Here is a 14870-nt window from a genome sequence, read left to right on the forward strand (position 1 = left end):
TAATAAACTTTTTCATTAAAATTACTTCAACATCTCAACAAAACAGATCTAAATATTGCAATTTCAAGAGGCTGCTTTGTTTTTATTTTTTTTTATTTAGTGTTACGACTTCTACTCCTTTGAGTGTACCGAACAGTTTTCTTACGACAGTTAATTTATAAAATGACAAATCACAATATTTTACAGACAGGAATATTTTACGGAGAAATATTAAATATTGTTCTAAGCGGAGAGATTGGACAGTAAATATCTATCATATATCGATGTTGTTATTCTCGGATAAAAACTTGCAAACATACTTTTTTCTAAATTCTTCTCGACACTTCACTTAAGTACTTATTACTTCGATATGGGATCATCTTCAGTAAAAGTTGACAAGATTTGATAAGATATTTTTATATGCTCGATTATAATTCTACGATAATAATATCTTTATGTAACTGAATATTGGCGGTGTAGATTATTATGATTAATATTCTTAATATGATATTAAGATCACGATCTCGGCTGTGACCTCTACCTTCGATTTGGAAGGGGTAGCATCGAATCTGGTCCGGGCATGCACTTCCAACTGTTCAGATATGTATGTGCTTTTTAAGAAATTAAGTATCACGTGTCTTAAATAGCGAAAGAAAAACATCTTGAAGAAACCTACATACCCGAGAATATTCTTAATTCTCTACGTGTGTGAAGTCGGCCCAGCTATTAGCCGAACGCCTCTCAAGGCGTTAGGCTAATAATCCACCTCAGAATAAGTTCTAAGAGGTGACGCGTGCTCAACAGTGAGTAGAAAATGGGTATGGGTTGTTAATGATTAAGATCGTGGTCAAACAAATTTACCAAGGACTGACCAAGATCCCGGGGAGCGTTTGCGGTAACCTGTACAACTAATTACGTAACCAATGAGGCAGTTTAGTTTATTCAAGAGGAAGGTTTATACTCGTATGTGTACATAATTATAGTACAGAATATTAGAAATTTAAAAAGCTGGCGCGGGGTGTGCCATAAAGATATCCTGTGGTATAGACTAATCATAAACTAGCATGTAGTTATGTACATAGCATCTATATATCTAGTGAGAAAATAAAACTCCACAAGACCATTACAGATATGTATTCTCTGTTTCTAAAGTACATGTCACGTTTTCATCATCCACGATAGTGTAAACGTAGTCTCTAAACGTGTAGAGGTCCTGGAACATGGTTCTTAAGAGCATCTTGTGTATCTTGATCATATGCCGCGGGACACGCGCTATGCCGGACTCCGCCGTCAGGCTCGCGTAGTAGTCGTCCTGAACAGAATTATTAACATTTGTCATTGTATCGTAGTCCTAGGGCTCAGGCTTAAAATATTTATTCAAGAATTTCTTGGAAGGAAGAAAAACCAATACTTCTTAACTTAACCCAAGATTTTTCTTTTGAAGTCTGCCAATCCGCATTGGACTACAACGTGTTTCAAGGCGTTAGGTTAATAGTCTACCTCAGAATGAGTTCTGAGAGGAGACTCAACATTGAGCCGAAAATGGGTTTTTAATGATTAAGATCGTAGTGAAACGAATTTACCAAGAACTAATCAAGATCTCGGAACCGTTTGCCGTTTGGGTTTGCCTAAACGGAACCAATAAGGCAATTTTAGTTACAAATGTATTTTTTTTTTTATTTTATACAAGTTAGCCCTTGACTACAATCTCACCTGATAGTAAGTGATGATGCAATCTAAGATGGAAGCGGGCTAACTTGTTAGGAGTAGGATGAAGTACGTACGCCTTTTCGGTTTCTACACGACATTGTATCGGAAAGCTAAATAATCGCTACGTTTTTGCCGCTAGGGTGGTAACTAACTACTGCCGAAGCCTCCCACCTGCCAGACCTGGACCAATTAAGAAAACCTCAATCGGTCCAGCCGGGGATCGAACCTCCGTTTTATAAATACACCGCGCATACCACTGCGCCACGGAGGCCGTCAAAAAGGCCTTTAAGGTTCAGGCTTAAAATATTTATTCACAAATTTCTTGGAAGGAAGAAACACCCAACTTACTCAACCCAATATTCAAAACCAGTTCTCATGATAGCGGAACAAGTTAACCACTTGGCTAGTTACCACATCGGGAACTCAGTATGGTCAGAATAATTTGGATATCCAAGTAACATCTTCGACTGCATAGTTGTTGACCAGTGGCGTGCATAAGGTTGTCGATCAGGATATGCACTAGTTACAAAAATTAACCAAACTGGAAAAATCTCAATTTAATCGTCGTTATCAACCCATATACGGCTCACTGCTGAGCTCGAGTCTCCTCTCAGAATCAGAGGGGTTAGGCCAATAGTCCACCACGCTGGCCCAATGCGGATTGGCAGACTTCACACACGCAGAGAATTAATAAATTCTCTGGCGTGCAGGTTTCCTCACGATGTTTTCCTTCACCGTTTGAGACACGTGATATTTAATTTCTTAAAATGCACACAACTAAAAAGTTGGAGGTGCATGCCCCGGACCGGATTGGAACCCACTCCCTCCGGAATTGGAGGCAGAGGTCATATCACGTATCTGGATATATTATCTGGATATATCTCAATTTAATAAGCATTAAGAAAACAACCCTTAGCGTATGCAGTACTTTAATGCTTCTATGAAGTGCACGCCACTGTTGACAAATATAATCCTAATATTTGGTATTCCTCACCTCCTTGTCACCTAAAACGTGTAGGTCAGCTAGTGGCCGTTCTTTCGACCGAATTTCCTCGACTTGTTTGTTCCACTCCTCCAACATCTTCTCTTTGGTAGGAAGCGTGAAGCGTCCTGCTGCTAACGCCGCAGCATATCTGGCCTGTAACATTGTCAATTCATTTCTAGACTCAGACCAATTATTGTATAGGACCTGCCTCGCTAGACGTTACTTTTCTGTCAATCAACGATCTAATGCGATTATAAAAACTGTCTCTATAGAATCTAAGACGGAAGCGGGCTAACTTGTTAGGAGTAGGATGAAATACACACTCCTTTTCGGTTTTTTCATGACATTGTACCGGAACGCTAAATCGCTTGGCGGTACGTCTTTGTCGGTAGGGTGGTCACTAGCCACGGCCAAAGCCTCCCACCAGCCAGACCTGGACCAATTAATCGGCCCAGCTGGGGATCGAACCCAGGATCAAGTAAATCCACCGCTCATACCACTGCGCCACGGAGGTCGTTAAAATCTATAAATTTAAATTGCATATTTTATAATGAGTATAATGTTACCTGGGCATCCAATGCCACGAATATGCAAGCCTTTACAATGGCACCTAGAAACAGCATCGTGGGCTGGTTGATATTCACCATGCGGTGATGTAGCGGCATCACGCATTCCTGCCTCCACTCCACTTCGCAACTCTTGTCTAGGAACGGGTAGTAATACTGATACCCTAGAACAAAGATACCAAGATGTTGTGGTACCTACCAAATATTGCAAATGAAAACGTACGTGGCTAGATTTTGAATGGATATGCTGGTTGTCTTTGTTAAGTTTTCGCGGAAAAAACAAATTAAATCATTTATTTACCTACTTTTCATAATGAATATCACTAAAGTATCGACAAAGGAATTCCAATTTCGAAGAACTAAACTGCACAATTATCCAAGATCGTAGCGCAATGACTTCTATTGGTCCTACTTTTTCTTTAGACATGACAAAAATTAAAAGAAATATGTAAGTCTAAAGTCCTAAATTAACATAGCTTGGAATCTAATGAAGAAGGCTTAATCGTACGTCTAATTAATTTCCGGACTAATAAGAATATACAATTTATCAAGTTACTGTAAGAATAAAATATATTTAATCGTACGGTTGCTGTATGAATAGTCATTTAAATTAAGAATCTCCTGTTAATAATGGAATCCAAACAAATATTAATTCAAGAAATATTATTAAATAATAAAATATAAAATGAAATTTAATTTAATTTAATTTAAAAAAAAATTCTCACCAGTACAATAAATAACATCATCAATATCTTCGTAACTGCCATCTTCAAACACGACACCGGTAGCATTGAACTCCTTTATATCCGGCTTCTTTTTATAGTTCTCGGGAAAGACAGTCTTAAAAGGGGCTTTGGAGTGGTGACTGTGTATCAAGGCCTTGGAGACATTCGCCACGTCGATGGCTATGTCCAGGCCTGATGGTCCTGCACCCACTATGAGGACGCGACGGTCTTTGTATGTATGGCTTTCCTTAAAGTCGTGACTGTGGATTATTGTACCTGGAAATGTATCACTAGTAAAGATACTTTGGCTATATCAGAGTTCTTTTTGATTTAGCTCGTTTGAAAACTTACTTAATTCTGCTATCAAATTTTATAGAAAGATGTCCTTAACTTTTAATATTTATAGCAGAATCTTTATACAAGTAAATATGTATCGGTCACGTAAGCAACTAGCTACATATTGTTATATTTTAATTTGTACTGAAGAAGCTGAAGTTACAACTACAGAATATGAACTAGAATGATGTGTTACCTGCATTAATAAAATAAGGACCTTTGATTTTCATCTGTAAACGTTTTAGTACATGAACTCTCCTTTCCCTTATTCTACTTAAGTGGGGTCGGAAAAATATGTCAATCTTTTTTTTGATATATTTTTAATGGAATCGACTAGTGATTTTAAGACCGGCCATCTGCCTGACGTCAACCAATCAGTACATGAACTATAATGTTAGTTATTATTTTTATATTTGTAGATTCTTTTGAAATATTAGTCAAATTACAACATATTCCGTGCACATATACTACATTTATTACATTGAAACTAGAAATACCAGTAAACATTTCTTCTCCAGGAATATCCGGGTAGTTTGGCTTATTAAAGTGTCCCGTGCCAACGAAAATGAAATCATACTCGTCTTCAAACTGTTCGCCCGTCACCACGTTTTGGTGTTTCACCTTCCATAGGTTTTCCTCTCTGGATATTAATATCACGTTGTGAAGAAACTGGAAGTATAAATAATAATAATTATTTTTTAAAGAATGTTTGCCATATCTTATGACCAATATTCTCGTTCCGCTTCTGTACTAATACAGACAGACAGACTTTTTTTCGCGATGAACATTGGCTATTAGTTTGGAAGTATGAAAATGAAAAATTTACCTTAATATTCTTTTCTAAGTCAAAGTGCTTAACATAATCCTGAATGTATTTATACACTGTTTCCCATTTCATAAACGAAGGAGCTTCCTTTGGGAGTGGAAAACCATTCAGTTCCATTGTAGGTTTGGGGAGATTTGTTCTGGAAATAATGACTGATCATTTTATTATGATTAAGACGAAATTTTGTGTGTAAGTGTGAATTCTTGTTCTTTTGTCATGCAAAACCTACTTTAGGATTTTGATGAAATGGCACAGACATTGATTAAGGTCTTAAATAGCACATTATACCGGAAAACTTAAAATATATCGCAAAATGTTAAATTTATGCAGACAATAGTTAGTAGCCAGTATTATATCAACTTAAATTACCTTACTATGACTAAGTCGTAACTAACTACTGCTGAAAAGCCTTCATTTATATAAAATTAAAAAGAAAAATTGTTTCTTCCTTGGGCTTAACTAACGCTCTCAACAATTTCCAGCTTCCCATCTATTTGTAAAATGAAAGACATGAACTGACATTTAATACCTATCAAGACGAGACAACTGAAGTTGACTCCTTACCGTTTCTCAAACCGATGCGGCGTATTTTTAATTCAGTCTAGATTATAATTACTGTTAAGGTAAAGTGCCTGTTGAAATTGGTATGCAATTGTTACTCCTACGATAATTTGGTCTTTAAGTGTAACAAGGCGTTTGGCAAAGCTTTTTTTAAAGTTTTCGGAATTATTATTTGTGTAACAAAAAATTATGGCCTCTATAGAATCTCAACGAGTCCTGCAACTGCTACAATTCATAGTTTAATAGAGTTTACGTACTAAACAGAGTGTAGTGTCACCATATCTTGTTCTACTTATAATACGATACTAAAATGTATACATAAATATTTTTAACAGAAAAACATAAGACATTTTACTAGATTTTTTATTAGATAAAGATCATTGCATTTTTATGCATCATTAGCTATAATAATACTTTTATCATTTATGAACTGACAAGCTGTTTAAAACTTGTCTGAACAATAAAGTAGTCGTTATCGTGATACAGTCGATTAGATAACAATATTTGCTATTGAACATATCGCTTACTACTTCAAGATGAAAGTATAGGTTGAGATGAACATTAAACAATTTTTTTTTCAAGTAAAACTTCTTTACACAAGCTTAACTTGGGGAGTAAGCTGGTGAATGCGTTACGAAAAGTGTAATCGGACGAAGCGAACGGACGTGAGAGGCTGAGTTGAAAAAGTATTGATACCATCTACCTCCGGCAGGTATAGCGACGTCAGCCCTGCAATACACACCCGGGGATTCTTGTTAACTAACCTCAAATGTTTATACATGCTGGTGTGCAGAGGCAGGCCGTTCTCGTCGGTGCCGACCCGCGGGTCGTACCGCCATGTGCCGCCCACGTACCGCGTCGCCTCCAGCACCGTGAAGCTGATGCCCTCCTCCTGCAGGTACCGCGCCGACGTCAACCCTGCGACCCCGGCGCCGATGATGCACACGCGGGGATTTGGCACCTGTGTCTGTGATTAATAACAAACCCATGAACTGCAAGTATGCAGGAGATATTATAGTGAATAAGTATGATATTGATAACATACTGATTCACTAATAGGCTATATTATCTACTCTTTCACAAATAGGCTATATTATCGTTACGAGCGCTGAGACTTTTGTATTCTTTTCAGATGTAATACAACACTAATAATATAGTATGTGTGTATATTTGTTCCTCCTTTACACTGCGGCTAATAAAGCGATTTGGCTGAAATTTTAAATGAAAATAGATTTTACTCTGGCTTTTTACTTTTTATCCCGGAAAAATCTATTATTCCTGTGAGATTTGTGAAAAACTCCACGCAGACGAAGTCGCGGGCGTCCACTAGTAATAGTATAAAATGTAGTACAAATGCTTTCGTATTATCTATCTATCTTTAATGAATTTAAAGGTATTCAAAAGGATCCAAAGATACAGTTGCAATTGTTTTGTCTTCAATTATTGTCTTTTAAGTTTTTGTGAAGTAATTTTTATCTATTGAATTTTCGGAATAATGAGAATATCCGGTAACCTAAAATATATGTATTCGTACGGTTGCTGTATGAATAGTCACTTCGAACATTTAAATCAGATGCTCTTTAATTATGTTTACGTATGTTATCTTCCTTTGATTTTCTTTAATAGACGCAGCTAGGTACTAACACATCTATTAGATAACTAAGTAATATATAGGTAATAAGTAAATAGGAAAACAACCGATTATTGCAAACTATTAGCTATTTAAAAGATAGGTGTTACAAAGATGTAAACCGTTGTTCAACGAGTCGTAAAACAAAAGTGGCAATAAACGGGACAAATAGTTTGAAGATCCGATGGACTTTAAGGTTCCAAGGTGTTGGAATAGCAACCCCCGCCGAAGAGGGGTGTGTTGGTCGACAACCGATATTGGGCGGAATGCAGGGTGCAGGCGGTTAAATACCTTGTTTAGAAATCCTCAAGGAAGCCTTTGTTCAGCAGAGGACGTCCATCGGCTGTTAATGTGATGAATAAACTTACTTACTTATTTTAATCTACTAACTAACTGTGTCATAATAATCAAGTATTTTAATAACTTGAGCAAAAAACTTCTTTTGCCTTCACCTCAATCTACACTAATACTCGTATTATAAAGAGGAAAGACTTGTATTTTTGTATATAACGAATAAACACAAACTTTTTTATATCCCAAGTTAAGTTAACCCATGACTACAATCTCACCTGATGGTAAGTGATGATGCAATCTAAGATAGAAGCGGACTAACTTGTTGGGAGGAGGATGAAAATCCACACACCTTTTGGTTTCTACACGGCATCGTACCGGAACGCTAAATCGCTTGGCGGTACATCTTCGCCGGTAGGCTGGTAACTAACCACGGCCGAATCTTCCCACCAGCCAGACCTGGAGCAATTAAGAAAACCTCAATCGGCTCAGCAGGGTATCGAACCCAGGACCTCCGTCTTGTAAATCAACCGCGCATACCAAAAATTCTTTCACTTATAGAAAGCTACATTATCAGGGAGTAACATATATTTTATATTACCACGAGAGTACTATGCGCGGTGACGATTAGTTAATAAAAGTTCAGACTACGCAGTTACGTATTTCTATACTCTTGTAGGTAGTAGCCAGTAGGTATATTTTCTCTCTAAATGCACAGAAAACATATTACAGGTAATCTTTAAAACACTTTAAAAATCGTTAACCGATTCTGGGCCGACGACTACTGCATCTCGTAAATTTTCAATTAGAATCTCAAAAGAACTGAATAAAATACTTACGACCTCGAATATGAAATCTAATTTTGTTGTTTCTCTTGGTGTGAGTCGTCGTGAAAACATAAATTAGCGGACGCCCGTGACTTCGTCAGCGTGGAATTCAGTTTATCACAAATCCCGCGGGAACCATGAATTTTTCCGGGATGAAAAGTAGCCTATGTGTTAATCCAGAGTAAAATCTATTTCCATTCCAAATTGCGGCCAAATCGCTTCAGTAGCCGCAACGTAAAAGAAGAACAAACATACTTACACACTTTCACACTTACACACAAACTTTCGCCTTTATAATATTAGTGTGATATTATTACAAAATAATAAAACTAGCCAACATGTAATTGTACCACCGGCAGGTAAACTGGAAGTACCTGCCTTCCGGTGGCACACACAGTCAAAATTGATGTCTTAAAAGTGCTTATAAACATACTACCTGAATAAAATATATAAATTAAAACTAAGAATTACACAGTACATTAAATTTAAATTTATAATAAATAAAATAATTATAACAAATACACACCATCTAATTGTTCACCCAGAGGCAAGGTACCCAATACACTAGCGCTATTACCCCTCTGGATAGCAAGGCTTAACCTTTGGGCCAAATAAGTTAATAATAAGTTAATAAGTTTTAATTTATATATTTTATTCGTCATTCTATTGTATTGAGTGTTAATGTATATAAATAAAAATCCTACTTGAAATAAACGAATATTATCGACAATATTTTAAAGTAATAACTATAAAATAAAATAACTTACCATTGTTTTGCTTAAAACGATCACTATACACTAACACTGCACGAATGGAAAGTAAATTGACTGGTTTTCATAAGACTATTGTATAACCAACTTATACTTTTTATTATAGAAACTCTTCTAAGTATTATGCAACCAAATTATAATATTTTATATTATAGAAACCAATGTCGGCATTGTACTGAGATGTAGCGAATATATTTACGAGTATTAATACTTTGAACAAGAAAATTGATAATAAACGTTATCTATTACGACTGTAAATTATCTCTTCGCTGCTGACATAATGGACTAGCAGTTTGACAAGATCAGTGCGAAGGTACTTAGCCGCACTGTTCCGGGTTCGATTACCGGATAAACTTTGAATTTTAGGATGAAAAAAATATTAAATTACCTAGAAATGTTATTTCTAGATTATTTAATAACATTATATTATAGAGGTATAGATATCGCAAGCTTAAGCTCAATCGGGTAACGGAAAAGTATTAAATAAAAAATAAAGTTAAAAAACTATAACCCGACTACGTAAAAAGGGGTCTAAAATTACACGAAACAAGAAAATATTTCAGATTGAAATAGATAAATGCTTAGGAACAAAAATGGTCATGGTAGAGCCGTGGTCGCACCCTTATATACCTCACATGTACCTATGTTTATTTTTGGCTGGTGGGAGGCTTCGGTCGTGGCTAGTTACCACCCTACCGGCAAAGACGTACCGCCAAGCGATTTAGCGTTCCGGTACGATGCCGTGTAGAAACCGAAAGGGGTGTGGATTTTCATCCTCCTCCTAACAAGTTAGCCCGCTTCCAAGTAAAAAAAAAAAAAAAATTTACTCTACCTTGTATATATTTTTACTGTGGCTCTGCCATGAACATTTTTGTTCCTATGCATTTATCTATTTCAATCTGATATATTTTCTTGTTTCGTTTGTTGCTTGGTCTAGTATATACTAAAATGTACGTCCAAGAAATATATACAAGAACTTCAGAACGCGTTATAGGTATCTCGCGTCACACGCCGAGGGACTGCGTCTGGATGATAGAGGCACAAATTAGATTCGCGAGGGGCCATTCGCTTCCGACAACTGTATTATATTTTAAATTGACCATGAAAAAGAATTTGAGTGGAGGTTGCCCCTGAATATTACAGGCTATGGAAATATTTTAGATAACTGAATATTTTGTTTAATTTGCCATGCATAGTAATACTGCGGCATAAAGGGCATTATAAAAAAGAATTAATAAAAAATAACATACAAAAATAAATAAGTATACAGTACATATACTAATATAAATACTTATTGGCAAGTATCGACATCCTATGAGTGGACTCGTCAACACCTTAAAACTATGAGAAACACTCCCCAGTACCCTGTATATACACACAATGTACGTAGGTAGCTTCAATTTAACATTGTTTTCAAAACGTTGAAAAGAACAAAAAGCTTTGATACAAAACAATGGAACAAGCATTTATTTTTTAATGATTGGTATTCTTATAATTAAAAAAAACCTGAATTTAATACGGTCGAAATGGTGGTCGACTGCAAATATTCAAATAAATAATTTTCAAGGATCAGATTTATCTAAAGATTTTCCATATCCAATTTGGCACGCCCGCCCCTCCGTAGATTAGCCAGACGAACTTGAGGGTGGCGAATCACAGGCCATTCATACGCGAGATTCCTACTTGATTCATATTTTTTAATCTCTCTTCAATTTGACCTCGTCCTCTTCTTACGCCTATTCATCTTATGAACTAGATTATATTTATTTGCATTTTTTTTCTCTCATTCAGAAAATAATTTAACAAAACACAATTAAAAATATTTTTGGGTTGGATGGCTTAACGAGTAAGAAAGGTCGACGATGAAGCTCCTAGTCCTTACAGAGGAAGCTCCTCACAACAGGTATAAGCTGTCTCAAGGGTTGCCGTCTTCTGTATCCTCATCCTTTAATTACCATTACTGTCTTCTGGGCCCTTGATTCAATAGCCAAGGATGTTCTTCCAAGGGCTTCCTAGGGATGACAACAGTTTTTTAAAATGTATATAAATTAAGAGTATGCTAATAGTAAAGCAATTTTGTAAAAGGAACAGGGTATCTGCGATCATTACTTTCGGAGCTACAGGGATTTAAAGGGTAACATTTGCGCCACTACCACGGGTCCCTAAAAAATGCCCTATTCAAAATGGTACGAATTAACGACGTCAAGGTACATAATGATTGTTAGATTTGTATGGGCGTTCAAACAAAATTACTAATATCTGTGTTATTTGTGTATTATGTTTATAGTTCATATATAATAATAAAATATCATATTTAATGTAAGGAAGCTAAAACTGTATGAATTTTCAACTAAAAGATTTTTACTAGATTTTGATCTTATTTATTTTGCAAATATCCAGACAATCTTTGCTTTTTATGTACAAATTTGTTAACATTGACCTTATTTACCCGAATGTATCATAAAAATCAATATATTCAAACCTAGTCATCATCCCCATTGTAGTGGTAAAACAGACTATAAGCGAAGACGATTGTCACAGCAAAACTATTAAACACACATAGCGCTAAAAAATTAAAGACAACCAGACATACTCTAACTCACACAATATGTGACTTTCCTAACCCGACCCAGAATTTAGTCTCTTCATTATATTTATCAGTACCTAATATTCTTCCCCAAATGCCTCTATAATAAGTTCAGGATTACATAACGAGAAATTCTGCTACAAATTAATAAACCTGACAGTATTCAGGCAAATTTCAGTTTGATTAGCAGTTATCAACGCGGTATGTGCCCATAACTCGACGATGGATGCTCGCTGTATTAAATATCCCGTTAATTGACAAATACTTGACCATTGATGTGAATAATCGAATGTTCACACAGATATCATCTTGCCATCGTACAATAGATCGTGTTCTCTGGTAATTAGGTCTAACTTTGTGTGCATTGTGAGCTCTGTATGGGATGTTCATATCGACAGGTCATCACAGTGAGGCACCTACTGTAATTTGTGAAACAATTTCTATTGAGTTTTGGCTGGTTCTAATATATGTTTCAGATTTTTTATACTCACTAATGTATTATGTACCTACCTACTAAAAACTATCGCATTACACTAGGGTTCATTAACACGTGCGGTAACTCTACCGACGACCGCAGTCGACTGCAGTCAGCGACGTCTCGACGGCAGGCGACGGCGTCGCCAACTGCAGTCAGAGACGTCTCGGCGGCAGCCAAGGGCAGTCGACTGCAGTCAGCGACGTCTCGGCGGCAGCCAAGGGCAGTCGACTGCAGTCAGCGACGTCAGCTAGTGGCGTACTTGTTAAAGCTGTTTCTGATTTAAGCGGCTTCAGTTAATGCATCACTGTATTAGCGCCGCCTTCAAAGATCAGAAGTGAGCTACATACAAACGATGCTATTTTTCTCTTTTCAGTTTATTTTTGTGATTTTGAAGTCGGTTGAATTTTTATGTTAAAAATATTTTATTTTTCTATTTTTAGTGTGACCTAGCATCGTGAACGCGCCACAGTACGAGCAATTTCGACATTTAATTTGAACACAAAATTGTTGAATTGAAATTAAATTATCATGAAAATTAAATGGGTCTAATCTGGAAGTATATTTTTTCAAACAAAAATACTATTTTAAAAATTGTTTAAGAAATTATGTACTAAGTTATGAGGTAACAATACAAACCCTACTATATCCATGCTATCTGAAAAACACTTACAATGAGGAATTGCTGCGACGCGTAAACCAGAAGCGTTACGATGGAGAACGATATTACTGTCCAAATATAATGGCATATAGATTCTCAAACAAAATACACCGCGTTACAAAACCGACTTCAAAACAAACAATTTGACGGTCAAACGCATCTCCAGGAAGCGAATAATATTAACGATCATTAAAATAATAACACTCAAGCGAACTGACACAAAAGTTTGCGCAAAACCGCAGGTGTGTGGTCACCTTTGTGATACCTTTGTCCGAGGTTAGACGAGCGGCACTGAAGTTTATCCATGTGGAAACTTCCCAGCTGTAGAACTTTATCATTATTATGTTCTGGGGTAGAACCTTTATACTGAACACTGAGTGTGAAAATAACGGTACATTTATTACAATAGGGATGATGACAGTTTTTTAAATTGTATATAAATTAAGAGTATACTAGCAAAGCAATTTTGTAAAAGTAACAAGGTATCTGCGATCATTACTTTCGGAGCTACAGGGATTTAAAGGGTCAGATTTGCGGCGCTGCCACGGATCCCTGAACGCTCCATACAAAATTAGGTTTGTATGGGCGTTCAAACAAAATTACTGATATCTTTGTTATTTGTGCGTTTATGTATATAGTTCATTTATTGAAAAATGTCACATTTATTGTAAAGAAGCTAATTGTATGAATTTTCATCTAATTACGATAAAAGATTTTTAATAGATTTTGAAATTTTATTATCTTATTTATTTTTCAAATATCCAGACAATCGTTGGTTTTTATGTATAAATTAGTTAACATTGACCTTATTTACCCAAATGTATCATAAAAATCAATATATTGAAACCTAGTCATTATCCCCGTTACTGCAACATATATGGGTACAGCCATGATAGCCCAGTGGATATGACCTCTGCCTCCGATTCCAGAGGGCGTAGGTTTAAATCCAGTTCGAGGCATGCACCTCCGACTTTTCAGTTACGTTCATTATAAGAAATTAAACATCGCGTGTCTCAAACGGTGAAGGAAAAACATTGTGAGGAAACCTGCATACCAGAGAATTTTCTTAATTCTCTGAGTGTGTGAAGTCTGCCAATCCACATTGGGCCAGCGTGCCCTAACCCCTCTCATTCTGAGAGGAGACTCGTGCTCAGCAGTGAGCCGATTATCGGTTAATAATGAATATGGGTAACCTCATCGACCGTAGATCGTTAGATGGGCCTCAAAGCGAAATTGTCATTGGTTTTGTACATTGAGTACGTCATCACTCGTAACACATTTCTCTTTATTCATGTTGTGGCTTGTGTTTTTACACTTCCAAAATAACAACGAAGGGATTAAAATAAAAAAAAACAGTAAATATATTTTCTTTTGAAAAAGTAAACGTTCTATCTAACATAGTGCCTAAAAGGCTGTTTTTCATGGGCAGATTAAGCCAAGCTTGATTTTTAATTTTAGGCTTTTTACATAGCAATCCACGCCACCTATGCTATCTAGAAAAGAGCTGCTAACAGATTTTCACGGAATTTTCCATTAGATGAACAAATTGCGCTCCCGCTTCCCGTAATGTGCCGACGACAAACCTATTTTTCATTTATTTCTTGTGTGTACTTTATATATGATGTAATATAATATGTTAGTTATTATGTAGGTACTATTTACATCTATAATCTTATAATTCTTATTGTCTCTACTAATATTATAAAGAGGTAAAGTTTGAGATATTGTAGGGGTAATCTCTGGATCTTCTGAACTGATTTAGAAAATTTTTATACCAATATAACACCACGTTATTTGTGAGTGTCATAGGCTACATCTTATTACCATATTCTCACGGACGGGAACTACAAGGGTGAATCTCGGGGCGTCGGCTATAATAAAACTAGCTATAAAACTAGCGGACGCCCGCGACTTCGTCCGCGTGAATTCAATTTTTCACAA

The 14870-nt window shown here is 36.2% G+C and overlaps 1 protein-coding gene across 1 annotated transcript; it reads right to left on the bottom strand.

Annotated features, from left to right (window-relative positions):
- Positions 1-1102: 1102 nt before the first annotated feature.
- LOC112047211 (senecionine N-oxygenase) lies at positions 1103-9409 on the bottom strand. The gene is made up of 8 exons (XM_024084240.2): positions 9204-9409; positions 6453-6655; positions 5128-5266; positions 4799-4970; positions 3966-4241; positions 3241-3404; positions 2684-2827; positions 1103-1291 (listed from the first exon to the last, which is right to left on the bottom strand). Exons 1-8 carry the CDS (start codon positions 9204-9206, stop codon positions 1103-1105), a joined length of 1290 nt encoding a protein of 429 aa, XP_023940008.2. The 5' UTR covers positions 9207-9409.
- Between the last annotated feature and the right edge of the window lie 5461 nt (positions 9410-14870).

This window comes from Bicyclus anynana, chromosome 21 (genome assembly GCF_947172395.1).
Source record: "Bicyclus anynana chromosome 21, ilBicAnyn1.1, whole genome shotgun sequence".
NCBI classification, from domain to species: domain Eukaryota; kingdom Metazoa; phylum Arthropoda; class Insecta; order Lepidoptera; family Nymphalidae; genus Bicyclus; species Bicyclus anynana.